Source organism: Ailuropoda melanoleuca, chromosome 3 (assembly GCF_002007445.2).
Source record: "Ailuropoda melanoleuca isolate Jingjing chromosome 3, ASM200744v2, whole genome shotgun sequence".
Classification (NCBI taxonomy): Eukaryota; Metazoa; Chordata; class Mammalia; order Carnivora; family Ursidae; genus Ailuropoda; species Ailuropoda melanoleuca.
Window position 1 is genome coordinate 47479781 of NC_048220.1, and position 12914 is coordinate 47492694.

Genomic DNA, 12914 nt, shown 5'->3' on the forward strand with positions numbered 1-12914 from the left:
GAGTACTGTGTGCTCTGGAAGATTCAGAGCACATCCCCTGGGATAGGGTAGGTAGGGATGCACGTTAGTCAGGCTTTCATAAAAGTGCTTAGTAGCCCACGAGCGCCTCTCCTTGCCATCTAGCGGATAGGCAAGGAATTAGAACAGGAACATTGTGTCTGAGGTCCATGATAAGGATGAGGTACCTCAACACTAAGATTTTCCCCCCAAAGCATAACACACATTCAGTAAAGAGTACTAATCTTGAGCATACGGTCTGATGATTTTTCACATGTGTGAACAGTGAAGTAACCACTACCACACCAACAGAGAGACATATCAAGCACTCTAAAAGGTCCACGTGTGCCCTTTCTTCATTGATATCCCCATCCCCCCACCACAATTTTGATGCCTATAACTAGGCATTTTATTATTGGAGTTCTTACAAAGTGGAATTATATGGTAATTACATCTGGCACCTTGTACTTGTCATAATGTCCTATATCTTAGAATTTCAAGGCAATTAGAATCCATACTGGGTTAGGAGATAGGAGAATTTAATTGAAAGTGGTTGCTTCTCCACCTTTTCTAATTAAATTTAGGAGATACCCCCTATTAGTTACATTCCTTACTATCCTGTCCAAATCCAGGGTGAATTCATCTTTACAAGTCAAGAAAGTTGAGTGTTGACATGTCACAGAGCTTTCAAGGCGGACTGACACCCTAGAGTGCCAATGAAACCTTGTATGGTAGCAGTAAAGAGGCTAGTAGGATAATCTGTTAGGACTATATATGAATTGTAGGAATTCACTGGTTCACATTAGACCAAGGGATGGTCTTACTTCAGGAATGGCATGGGCCAGGAACTCAGAAGAAAGGTTATCCGGGTTCCTGTTGCTATGTGGGCTTTATTCTCAGTACAGCTTCTATTAAAGCAGGGCAGTCATCCACATTTTCCAGGCTACATTGACCTTCCGGCACAGGATTTGGAAAATGGAATGTCCTTTCCCAAAGCTGACATATAAAATATATTGAAAGATTCCTGATTGGCCCTTTGGATCATTGTCATTCCCAAGGCTAGGGAAATGGGGGTTCTCTGATTGACAAGGCTCAGATAGTCCCCCCAATAATAGTGATAGTTCTAAAATACTACGTACGGGCACCTGGGTGGCTCAGTCGGTTAAGCATCTGCCTTCGGCTCAGGTCATGATCCCAGGGTCCTGGGATCAAGCCCCACATTGGGCTCCCTGCTCAGCGGGGAGTCTGCTTTTCTCTCTCCCTCTGCCTCTCCTCCCTGTTCCCTTTGTCTCTCAAATAAATAAATAAATTCTTTGGGAAAAAAAATACCAAAAAAATACCATGTACATTGGGGCGCCTGGGTGGCTCAGTCGTTAAGCGTCTGCCTTTGGCTCAGGTCGTGATCCCGGTGTTCTGGGATCGAGCCCCACATCAGGCTCCTCTGCCGGGAGCCTGCTTCTTCCTCTCCCACTCCCCCTGCTTGTGTTCCCTCTCTCGCTGGCTGTCTCTCTGTCAGATAAATAAATAAAATCTTTAAAATAAAAAATACCGTGTACATAGGACACTGATGTTGATCATGCCTCGTTACTCTTCTCTCACTGATACTGGTGTCATCAGCAAAGAGGATTCTTGTGAATGTGTTTTCAATTCAGGAATTCTCTTGAACACCTGCCATGTACACAGTAGTTGGCTAGGTGCCCTGGGAATACCATGTCCTTGTTCGCATGGAGGTGGCAGTCTACCAGGGCAGAAGACTGCGCACGGTAGCTACTCTGAGAGTCAGGGCAAGGTAGGAGCACCAAGGGCATGTGAGGGAGGGTGTGTGAAGAAAACAAATGAATAGAAAAGAAAGAAAACACAAGGGTGAACTTCTGGACCTGGAGACTGAGTTGGAGACCAAGGAAAGCATACAGCTGGTTGGCTCTTCAGGGTCATGCCGATTATGACCTACTCGAATTTGTTTCTAAAAGTAGGTTCAAAGACTATTGACAGTATACATATTACCTAACTCTTAAATTTATAAATACTTGTAAGCATTTTGTGTTTAGGTTTTATGCTGTATCAAGTATGTTACCCTTTAGTGTTTCAAAGTGTGTAGGAGAGTGGGAGGTGGAAAACTTCCAAAATAAAGATTTATTAATTTTTTAAAAAGATTTTATTTATGTATTTGAGAGAGAGGGAGAGAGAGAGCTCAAGCAGGGGGAAGGGGCAGAGGGAGAGGGAGAAGCAGATTCCCCCTGAGCAGGGAGCCTGACAAAGTAAAGATCTATACTGTCAATGTCAAATGTAATTATGAGAGGAGGCCTGTTTTAATGTTTTAGGTTTTGTTCTTTTCTAATTTCTTTTTTTTTTTTTTTTTTTTTTTTTTTAAAGATTTTATTTATTTATTCGACAGAGATAGAGACAGCCAGCGAGAGAGGGAACACAAGCAGGGGGAGTGGGAGAGGAAGAAGCAGGCTCATAGCAGAAGAGCCTGATGTGGGGCTCGATCCCATAACTCCAGGATCACGCCCTGAGCTGAAGGCAGACGCTTAACCGCTGTGCCACCCAGGCGCCCCTCTTTTCTAATTTCTTTTGCTGTTTGGCTTCCTTCTTCTCTAGCCCCTACTCCCTCCAATATACTACTGCATTCCCAAAGCAGGAAGCATAATACCCGGCAATTTTGGCAGAGTGTCTAGGAACTTGTTACTCATTGACTCATGGAGAAAGTCACATTTCCCCTCCTTTAGATGTAGCGATAACATAGCACGCAAAGCCACCGTAACGGTGAATACATTCAGAAAGAAGGCATAAATCCCACTACCACCCCCAGCTATGCGCACACATCCCAAGGCTTTAGGCTTCGACAAGACAGTAGTAAGTGTGATAGAAATCTGAAGACTTTGACAACAGTTAGAAGCAAGCAGTTCTGGATCACCTAGAAAATAGAGAACGCCTCCTAGACAAAGCTCAGGATTTTAGTTTCTCTTAAGTTGAAAGCAATGAGAAAACAACAATGTTCAGACATTTTTAATAGTCGATTTCAATAACAAGGCTGAGGTTGGAAAGTCTCTGGCGTGTCCTTTGCCTCCTTTTCCTTCAGCTCCGCTACAAGGGAAAGTTAAGTTCTGCGTCGCGGTTACTCAGAAGTGCTCAACAGTTGCCACAGCTCTTGCTATTGCGTTGTGTGTTTGACTTCATTTTCATGCTCGTGGCAGAAACACATGCAATTAAAAATCTGATGCAGTATTAACTAATTGCGTTCGGAAAATAAGTCTAATGAGAATCCTTCCCTGCCGTTCAGTCTCCATGGCTATAGGATTAACATAGCAATTTAAATTTTTAGTGTTTTAGTTCTCCAGGATTGTATCTTGAAAATTGATGTATAGGAGTCTAAAATTAATACTAAAAATGCTTTCGTCTGAGACTAGCTTCCCAAGGTAGCCAGGTACGTGCATTTCACTTCCACAGCCAGAATCCCATGAAGCTGGAAGAACCTGTAGAAAAGAATCCTGAGCATTATTTTTCTGACCAGCTTTTGTGGAGTGAGTGCCTGGCCCCGGTCCGGTGAACGGCCCGTCCACATCAGCCTGGGCTTCCTGCAGTGCAATCTCAGATCCGTCTTACTCAGAAGGTTTTATAAGTGGGCTCCCCTTACGGTGGAACCCTCAAGCCACTTGGTGTGCTCCAGAGGGTCTGAGCTGGCGTGAACCTCCACGCAGGAGCCTGGGGGTCTGCCTTGTGTTGAGTACGTGAACTGCCAGCGTGCGTGCACCTAGGCGTGTAGATGCGTCCCAGCGCGTAGTCTCGCCGCTCTTTGTGGTTACACTGGCCGAGGGCTGTAGCGTCCCTGGCGATCCCTGAAAGCTGATGGCTGTTTTGTTAGGGTGCCCGAAGTGGTGCAGGAGCTGCCGGTGACCTCGCCTGTGGATGACGGCCGGCAGCCTCGCTACAGCAGCGGCAACTTGGAGACGCCTTCCAAGAGGGCCCCCACGAAAGGAAGAGCGGGCAGGTCCAAGCGGCCAGAGCAGGACCACTATGAAACAGACTACACGACTGGGGGCGAGTCCTGCGACGAGCTGGAGGAGGACTGGATCAGGTAGTGGGTGGCCTCGTGCTGGAACCGCTTGCACGGGATCGGGGTGTGAGCCTGGGCCCTCCGGCCTGGGGGTTGCTTGGGGAGTGCTTGCTCAGCTGGGGTTGGCTGGTACGATTTCACTCTCTTAAAACCCCGGACTGGTTGTTAGGTTTTCCCCCTTAGTGCTCTTCGGTAATGAAGATTGACGGGGAGGGGACATGCTTGGCTGTGACTGTGTTCTAAAAACACAGTCTTCCACAAAGTGACTGTTGAACTCGCAACAGTAGTCATCCAAGAAAGGTCTTCCAAACAAATAAAACTCCAGTATAGAGGAACTTAGGTTACTGATTATAAAGTTCCTGGACCAGTGCTATGGCTTTGTCTTGCCATTCACTTTTACGTTAAGGTTTCAGCATGAGACCAGAGATTCTTTGAAAAGTTTAATCCAGAGGACTTTGGCAAACAGTTATGTAAACAATTAAGTTAACAACTCAGTGTTCTGCCCAAGGCTGTGCTTAAGTTCCCTTGTGTGCTGGTGGTTGAGTTACAGTTCATCATTACCAACTATACTCACGTGCGCTGTGTAGCCCTTTGATGCCCAAGTGTTCTGAGAAGTGGGTCACAAATCAGAAACATTTGCGGTGTGAATGGTGGTTCATCAAAACGTTGCTTCTCAGGGTGTAGTCTCCTGGTGGTTCTCATACCTCACCTTCCCCTCTCTCTGCAAGAGTTCTTGGTCAGGGACGCCTGAGTAGCTCAGTAGATTAAGCCTCCCGACCCTTGGTTTCGGCTCAGGTCATGAGATCGAGCCACGTGTGGGGCTCCCCACTCAGTGGGGAGTCCGCTTGAGATTCTGCCCCTCCCCCCCCACGTTCGCTTGCTTATTCTCTCAATAAATAAATCTTCGAAAAAAGAAGTTCTTGGCCAAGTTCAGCCATCTAGCTATGAAATATTTTTTTTAACTTGAATCATGGAAGATTTAAATGAAAACTTGTAAGAAACCTGAATTCTATTTTCACTTTTGAGCAAATCATTTAATTTCTCCCCTTCATAAAATGAAGATGTTAGGTCAATTTAGATGTCAAAATTGAAATTCCATGTTGCTGTGAAGTTCCTTAGTTCTCTGCAACAATTCAGGGTTCTTTTCTCGGTGGATTATTAGTTAATAGCATCACGGTGATATGTAAAGAGTAGCTAGTATATTGAGAGATACAAGTGATACAGAATTTCAGGGCTTTTTTCACTGTAGTGCATTTGTCACATTATATACACGATGAGCATGTATTTTTGTACATGTACATTTCAAAGTCTACTTGTATAATTAAAGGACTTAAAATAAGCTATTTCTGCTTAGGAAAACAAGATCAGTTAAAAAAAAGTCTGAAAACTGAAGCTGGTAGCAGAAAACAACCAGCTGCCAGTCAGCTGCTCTGCCACTGTGATGTTGAAAACATAACTTTGTATTCCAGAATTCTAGTTTTGAGACTTCAAACATAAATATTCTGTTATCACGTGGTGTTAAAATAAATGAGTTCCTATGAATTGAACCTTCAATTTCATAAATGATTTTTAATTTTATTTCTAAAAATTATATGGCATAGTATTTTATTTTATTTTATTTTTTAAAGATTTTATTTATTTATTCATTCGACAGAGATAGAGACAGCCAGCGAGAGAGGGAACACAAGCAGGGGGAGTGGGAGAGGAAGAAGCAGGCTCATAGCAGAAGAGCCTGATGTGGGGCTCGATACCATAACACCGGGATCACGCCCTGAGCCGAAGGCAGACGCTTAACCGCTGTGCCACCCAGGCGCCCCAGTAGTATTTTATTTTTAAAGTTGTGTTTATTTGAGAGAGAGAGCATGCACGAACTGGGGGAGGGGCGGAGTGAGAGGGAGACAGGGAATCTCAAACAGACTCCCCACTGAGCATTGAGCTAGATGCAGGACTTGATCCCAGGACCCTGAGGTCGTGACCTGAGCTGAGACCAAGAGTCAGCCACTCCGCCAACTGAACCACCCAGGCCCTGCACTCCCCCCACCAAGCATAGTATTTTTAAAGCCAAAGGCAGTGATGTATAAAGTATAATCATTCTTTTTTTTTTGAGAGAGAGAGGGAGGGAGTGGGAGAGAATCTTAAGCAGATGCTGTGCTGAGCACAGAGCCTGAAGGGGCTGAGTCTCACTACCCCAAGATCATGACCTATGCCGAAATCAAGAGTCAGATGTTCAACCGACTGAGCCACCCAGGCGCCCCTAAAGCATAATCGTTCTTAAGAGAACTTACTTGCATCCCACCTTCCTCTCTCCATAAGCAACAAAAAGAAAACAGGAGATTGTCATTCTCCACATCCCACCAGCTACATTATCTTTGATGAATGAACACTGGATTTTATGTCTGCTAGAGTCGTAAATATCATTTTCTCAATTTTTAGGGAATATCCACCTATCACTTCAGATCAACAAAGACAACTCTACAAGAGAAATTTTGACACTGGCCTGCAGGAATACAAGAGCTTACAAGCAGAACTTGATGAGGTCAATAAAGAACTCTCTCGCCTAGATAAAGAATTGGATGACTATAGAGAAGAAAGTGAAGAGTACATGGTAAATTCAAACCTGATAATTGCATATTATATATGATGTTATTCTAATCTATGAAGATACAGTATCCTTTCTGTTAAGGCTGATTCAAATTTTGCCAGCAATTTGCTAGCAAATAACTGAAGTCCAGTCTTGGATGAAATTTCTTCCAAATTGAAGAGTGTACTAATGTAGTTAAGAAGTACAAAACGATAGGCTATGTACATATATCCCTTCCTATTAAAAAAAAAAAAGCTATATTTTTCTATTTATAAACACAGTTCATTCTTCTGTAAAATATTAACATTACAGAATTGGGTACAGAAAAATAAACTGCCTTAAATTCTGTCACCTGGTTGTCACCCAAATACTAGTTGTTAAAATATCCCCTTCATGCAAAAGTGCACCTAGACACACACCATCTTTGATGAGAAGTTATCTTATGTTTTATGTCAGTATTGATTCATGGATATCTGTTTTATACTTCGGGTTATAATCCAATACTACTTTAGTTTATTGCTCAAATTATTTTAGATGTGTATAATATGTAATAGGTTAACTTAAATATATAACTAAGAATACATCACAAATACATCTATAGTATTGTGAGTGTATATATATATTTACGTGTGTACATATACATATGCATATATATTGAAGTTAGTTACTGGGGAACTCAGACCAGTTTCATAAAGGGCTGTAACCAGATGAGAGCTATGCTTTATAGAAGATCTCTCTGGTGTCAGCATGGCGCATGGACCAACATGGAGAGAGATGAGAGGCAACAAAACAAATAGTTACCTGTCTATGTGAATGGAACGTGAGGAATAAGTCACAGATTTCGCTTTACTGGCTTCCCTCAGACCCTCTTGCTGACTATAATAGTTGTAAGAACCTAAAGACTTCATTATTTTAATTTCCTGCATTTTTGGCATTGTTGTCAGTTTTAGCTCTAATAGAACACCAGGAATGTTATTTTTGAAAGAGAAAATGCCCCGCTAAACATACTCTGTTGTGTTTCTCATTAATAGGCGGCTGCTGACGAGTACAATAGACTGAAGCAAGTGAAGGGAGTAAGTATCCCAGATTGTAAGGTGCTTTCAGGAAGAATTTTTCTATTATGTGTTTTTTATTGAACCTTTGAAATGACCATGAACACCTTGTCACACAAGCACTGATGATGACAAAAGACCCTACAACTGCAAGGTGAAAACTGTAACAGAAGTTAGAACCTTAATTTCGTTGTTTGCAGCTACAACCAGCTCTTACAAGCTTTTTTTAAAAGTTAAAGTATAGGGGCACCTGGGTGGCTCTGTCGGTGAAGCGTCTGCCTTCGGCTCGGGTCATGATCTCAGGGTCCTGGGATTGAGCCCCGCTTCTAGCTCTCTGCCGAGCGGGGAGCCTGCTTCTCCCTCTCCTTCTGCCTGCCACTCCCCCTGCTTGTACTCTCTCTTTATGTCAAATAAATAAACAAAATCTTTTAAAAAAAATAAATAAATAATAAAAAATCTTTAAAAGCGACCATATACCTTTGTACCTGGCACCCAGGTGAAGAAATATATTTCTAGTGTCCCTGGCAAAGCCCTCTTGTGCTCTCCTCCAATTTTTCCTCTCCCCACAGATAACTACCATCCTAACTTTTAACATCATAGAGAGTTTAGCCTATTTTGAACTTTATGTACATGGAATCATATAGTATGTATTTTTTATATGTGATTTTTTAAGAGTTTATTTATTTATATGTTTGTGTATGTATTTGTGAGAGAGTGAAAGCACAAGCAGTGGAGGATTAGAGGGAGAGGGATAAGCAGGCTCCGCACTGAGCATGGAACCCAGTGTGGGGCTTGGGTTGTTCCCAAGTTATGGCTTTTATAACTAATGCAGCTTCAAAAATTTTTGTAAGTGTCTGTGCACATGTGCACATATTTCTTAGATGTATACTTGGAAGTGAAATTTCAGGGTAATTGGGCAAGTGTCTGTCTGACCTTGGGCCAATGGTGTCAGACAGCTTTCCTGATTTGCCGGTTTATATTCCCAACAAGCTGTGTAGATTCCTTTTGCACCGTATCCTTGTCAACACTTGGTGTTATCAGTCTTTCTTGGTTTAAAACTTTGTTTTTAAAAGATTTTTTATTAAATTTTTTTTAAATCATAAACACCATAATTTTAAATGCAAGAGTTTAAAAGAGTATATAGTGGGGCACCTGGCTGGCTCAGTTGGTAGAACATGTGAATTTTGATCTCGGGGTTTTGAGTTCAAGCCCCATGTTGGTTGTAGAGATTACTTAAAAAAGAAAAAAAGAAAAAGAAGAGTATGTAGCAAAATCCCTGTCTTGTTCCCCATTTACCTATTTCTCCTTTCCCAAGTCAACCAATATCACCAGTTTTTGTTTTACTAATTTTTTTAAAAAGATTTTATTTTTAGGGGGCACCTAGGTGGCTCAGTTGGTCAAGTGTCTGCCTTCACCTAGGTCATGATCCCAGGGTCCTGGGGTCGAGCCCCTCATCAGGCTCTCTGCTCAGTGGGGAGTCTGCTTCTCCTTTCCCTCTCTCTGTAGGTGACTCCCTGTTTGTGCTCTCTCTCTCTCTCTCTCTCTCTCTGTCAAATCAGTCAGTCAGTCAATCAATCTTTAAAAAAAGGATCTTATTTTTGGGTGCCTGGGTGGCTTGGTCAGTTAAGCATCTGCCTTTCTCAGGTCATGATCCCAGGGTCCTGGGATCGAGCCCTGCATCAGGCTCCTTGCTCAGCAGGGAGAGTGCTTCTCCCTCTGCCTGTTACTTACCCTGCTTGTGCTCTCTCTCTCTCTCTCTGTCAAATAAATCAAAATACAATCTTACCAAAAAATCTGAAAGAAAAAAAGATTTTATTTTTGGGGTGCCTGTGTGGCTCAGATGGTTAATCATCTGCCTTCAGCTCAGGTCATGATCTCTAGGTCCTGGGATGGAGCCCCGCTCTGCCCCTCCCCCTGCTGGTGTGCATGTATGCACGCTCGCTCTCTCAAATAAATAAAATCTTACAAAAAAAGAAAAAGATTGTATTTTTAAATGTCTACACTCAACACTCAACGTGGTACTTGACCCCCACAACCCTGAGACCAAGAGTCACATGCTCTACCAACTGAGCTGGCCACGCACCCCTATTTTACTGATTTTTAGATGATGTGTTAACAAAAAGGCTAGTAAGTTTTTTGGGTCACTTTACAAATCACTAGAAATTAGCGTATGCTTTGTAAAATCCCGGTTAGAAGGTATGATTGGGCAAAAAGAATAAACTGCTTATGTGGTCAGAGAAACTGCCGATGCCTGTATTTATTACTCCATTCATCACCCCCAGCAATTTTATAACCATTCCGTGATTTTTCTTTATTCACCTCTGCCTTCCTAGCAGCTAACACAACTTGTTTTTATTTTGTTAAACTTACCTGGTTTATTTATTTTTCTTTTTAGTCTGCAGATTACAAAAATAAGAGGCATTATTGCAAGCAGTTGAAGAGCAAATTGTCACACATCAAGAAGATGGTTGGAGATTACGACAGACAGAAAACATAGGAGGCAGATGCCGCGTGGTTTGAGAGATCAAGAAGTATTTAACATCTCTGCAACGTTGTCAGAAGGCAAAATGACTTTGGATTCTAACCCAGGAGGCCAAATCTTTGTGATCATGACAAAGTTTTGGTAGCTTTAATATCATCAGTATTGAAGCATTTTAGAAATAGCTTTTGATAATCGACTGGGCTGAACACTCCAATAAGGATTCTGTGCTTTAAACTTTGGCTGTTGTGTTAAGGACTGACTGACTGACTGCAGGTTGAGGTCTTTAAACCTTGAAGGAAGGTCCCACGGTGACCTGTGCTGTGAACGCGCATACGTGGGGCAGTCTTTTCTTAATACATAAGTGCACTCATTAGTTCCCATAGGTGATCTCGTCCATTCCTCTCAGAACTCTGCCTTCAGAACTGTTATTTATAAGCATTCCTTCTCAGGTCAGGAAGCTGGGTCCCTGCCGTGAAGTCTCTGAGAGTGCCTGCTTCCTGGCTTGCAGTTTTGGTTAAGTCTGTTTTGTGACTTGAGTCCATGAATAAAGTCCCTGGCCTTTAGTATGTTAGCTACTATGGCTAGTGCATTTTACCAATCTCCCTATTGATTTTTTTCTGTGTATAAATGGTATTAAAAGAGCTCTTTATCGTTTTATGTTATCCGGATAATAATGATCATGTAAAAATAACAAATTGTGAAACTTAAAGATTGTAAATAATATATTCACCTTTTAAGAATACAAATTTAAACCTCCTGGTTAGAATTCTGTTGTGTATTTTAAAATACTTTGTAATCTTTTATGGTTTACATGCATTTTGTTTGTTTTAAACCAACTAGGCTTTTTCATTGTTTCAGAGTATCTGATGACGTTGCTAATTCAGTTGTGACTTGAATTGTATCTTACAACCACATTCAAGTTCTGTACATACTTTATAAGGTATTAAACCTGGTGGTGTCTTTCTTTCATATACTTGTTTGACATCATTAGTGCTATTAATATTAAGTTTTGGAAATGAGAATCAGTTTTATCTGTTAATGTTTTAAACTACTTTGGGTGCTGTGCTGGTTGCTAAATGTCCCAGTCATTTGACTGTCAGCAGGCTGATTTGTCTGGAAATAGAGGGCAACCCCACAAAACATCAGACTATTTCAGATGGTGCCCTTGGTTCACCACTTTTTTTTTTAAACTTAAATTCTTATTAGTAAAGTAAGATTAGCTGATAGTAGTGGACCTATAGCTAGCCCAGTTGATTGCGATGATCTCCTTAGTTTAGAACTGTTTTTGTGAATATTTTTGAAGAATAATCTTTAATCATTAGTATACAATTCAGACATTTAAGTATGTAATTCTTTATATACAAGTCTGAATCATTTTCCAAAGATACATCTTAAAATAATGTTCCTATTATAACATTGATTCATTTCTTCAAATTGAAGAAATTCTTAATTTTCCATGTGCTGTACATACTTACTACAAAAGGTAATAGTTGATAGTTTACCATTTGGTGTGAAACCAAAAGGTATGAAAAGACTCTCTTGAGCAACTTAACTCATTTTTATGTATGCTCAAATTTCTATGTTCTCAGAAGTCAGTGTACTAAGATTATGAAGATGGCAAGGTTACCAGGGTTCTCTCTATACAGCTGAATGAACAAAATCAAATACCATGAATTTCCATTGTAAAATTGTGTCAGAAAATTGGACTTAGAAATAAAACACAAGAAAATCATTTCTCAAATGTGGTACTTAAAGACCACTTGGGATTAACCAGCTGGATGTAACTTTGAAAAACCACTTAGGCCAATTTCTAGTTTGGAAAATAAAGAGGTTTGGGTTAGATGTCAGAAGTCTTGTACATCTCTGACCTGAGATTCTCACGTCTGCAGTCTGCCTTCTATAAACGATTTTTCCAGAAATTCTGTTATGAAAGCATGTGGTCCTGCTGATAAAGGTTAACTGCACACGGGGATTCCTTTACATAGGTGATTCTGTATTAAAAGTAGGTAAGATTAGTATTTTAATTTCTCGTTTGAAAAATTTAAAGAAATGTAGAAAATTATAAACATGCATATATCCATGTGCCAGGAAGAACAGGTGTTAGTTTTGTCATATATGCCTTGTATTTTTGAAATAAATTGAAGTCTATTAGTACTTATAGTAAAAGTTACATTGTATGCACACACATATATGAAATTATCATTTAATCTTTATAACGTTCCATTGACATGTAATCATTTCTCACTCTTATTTAACAGGTAAGAAAACTGATGACGTGGTAGATTAACTGGCCCACTGTCACACAGTGGCAAGTGATTAAGTAGGATTGGAATCTTGGTCTGTTGGAATTTTAGGTTCTGTACTCCCATTCTAGTTGACTGTCACTAAATTCATGGGTTGGGTAAGATGGGATTGCTGTGTCTGATGTTAATAAATTTTATAAGTGCATTTTAAATACTTTTAATTGACGTAAAATGTTTCATATGAAATTATCGAAAGTATCTGTCATGACCTGAATGGGTGTGTATGTGTAAAGAAGGGTATGAGCAGAAGAAGAGTTGCCCAGTTGTGGCTCTGGGGACCTTCAGTGGAGGCTGTAAGAGTTCCTCACACACAGACGTCCTCACTCTTTCATCACTGTGGTAGGAAGTGTCTCATCTGGACATCTCTGAAGGCTTAGCTGGAGGAATCAGGATTCGGACCCAGTCTCCTGGCAGCCTGTGGTTCTATACTAACTGTGTAACT

General features: G+C 41.0%; 1 protein-coding gene across 6 annotated transcripts in view; it reads left to right on the forward strand.

The window, feature by feature from the left end:
- Nucleotides 1–12624, forward strand: part of OCLN (occludin) — a 52037-nt gene extending 39413 nt beyond the window's left edge. For 5 of the 6 annotated variants that reach the window (XM_002915891.4, XM_019796042.2, XM_019796041.2 and 2 more), the window contains exons 6-9: nt 3863–4075; nt 6488–6659; nt 7667–7708; nt 10083–10184. In XM_002915891.4, the coding sequence (XP_002915937.1) occupies nt 3863–4075; nt 6488–6659; nt 7667–7708; nt 10083–10184 (529 nt within the window). Of the gene's footprint in view, nt 1–3862; nt 4076–6487; nt 6660–7666; nt 7709–10082 lie in introns of all 6 variants that reach the window. The other variant, XM_011220594.3, reaches the window with a different exon arrangement.
- Nucleotides 12625–12914: the final 290 nt, after the last annotated feature.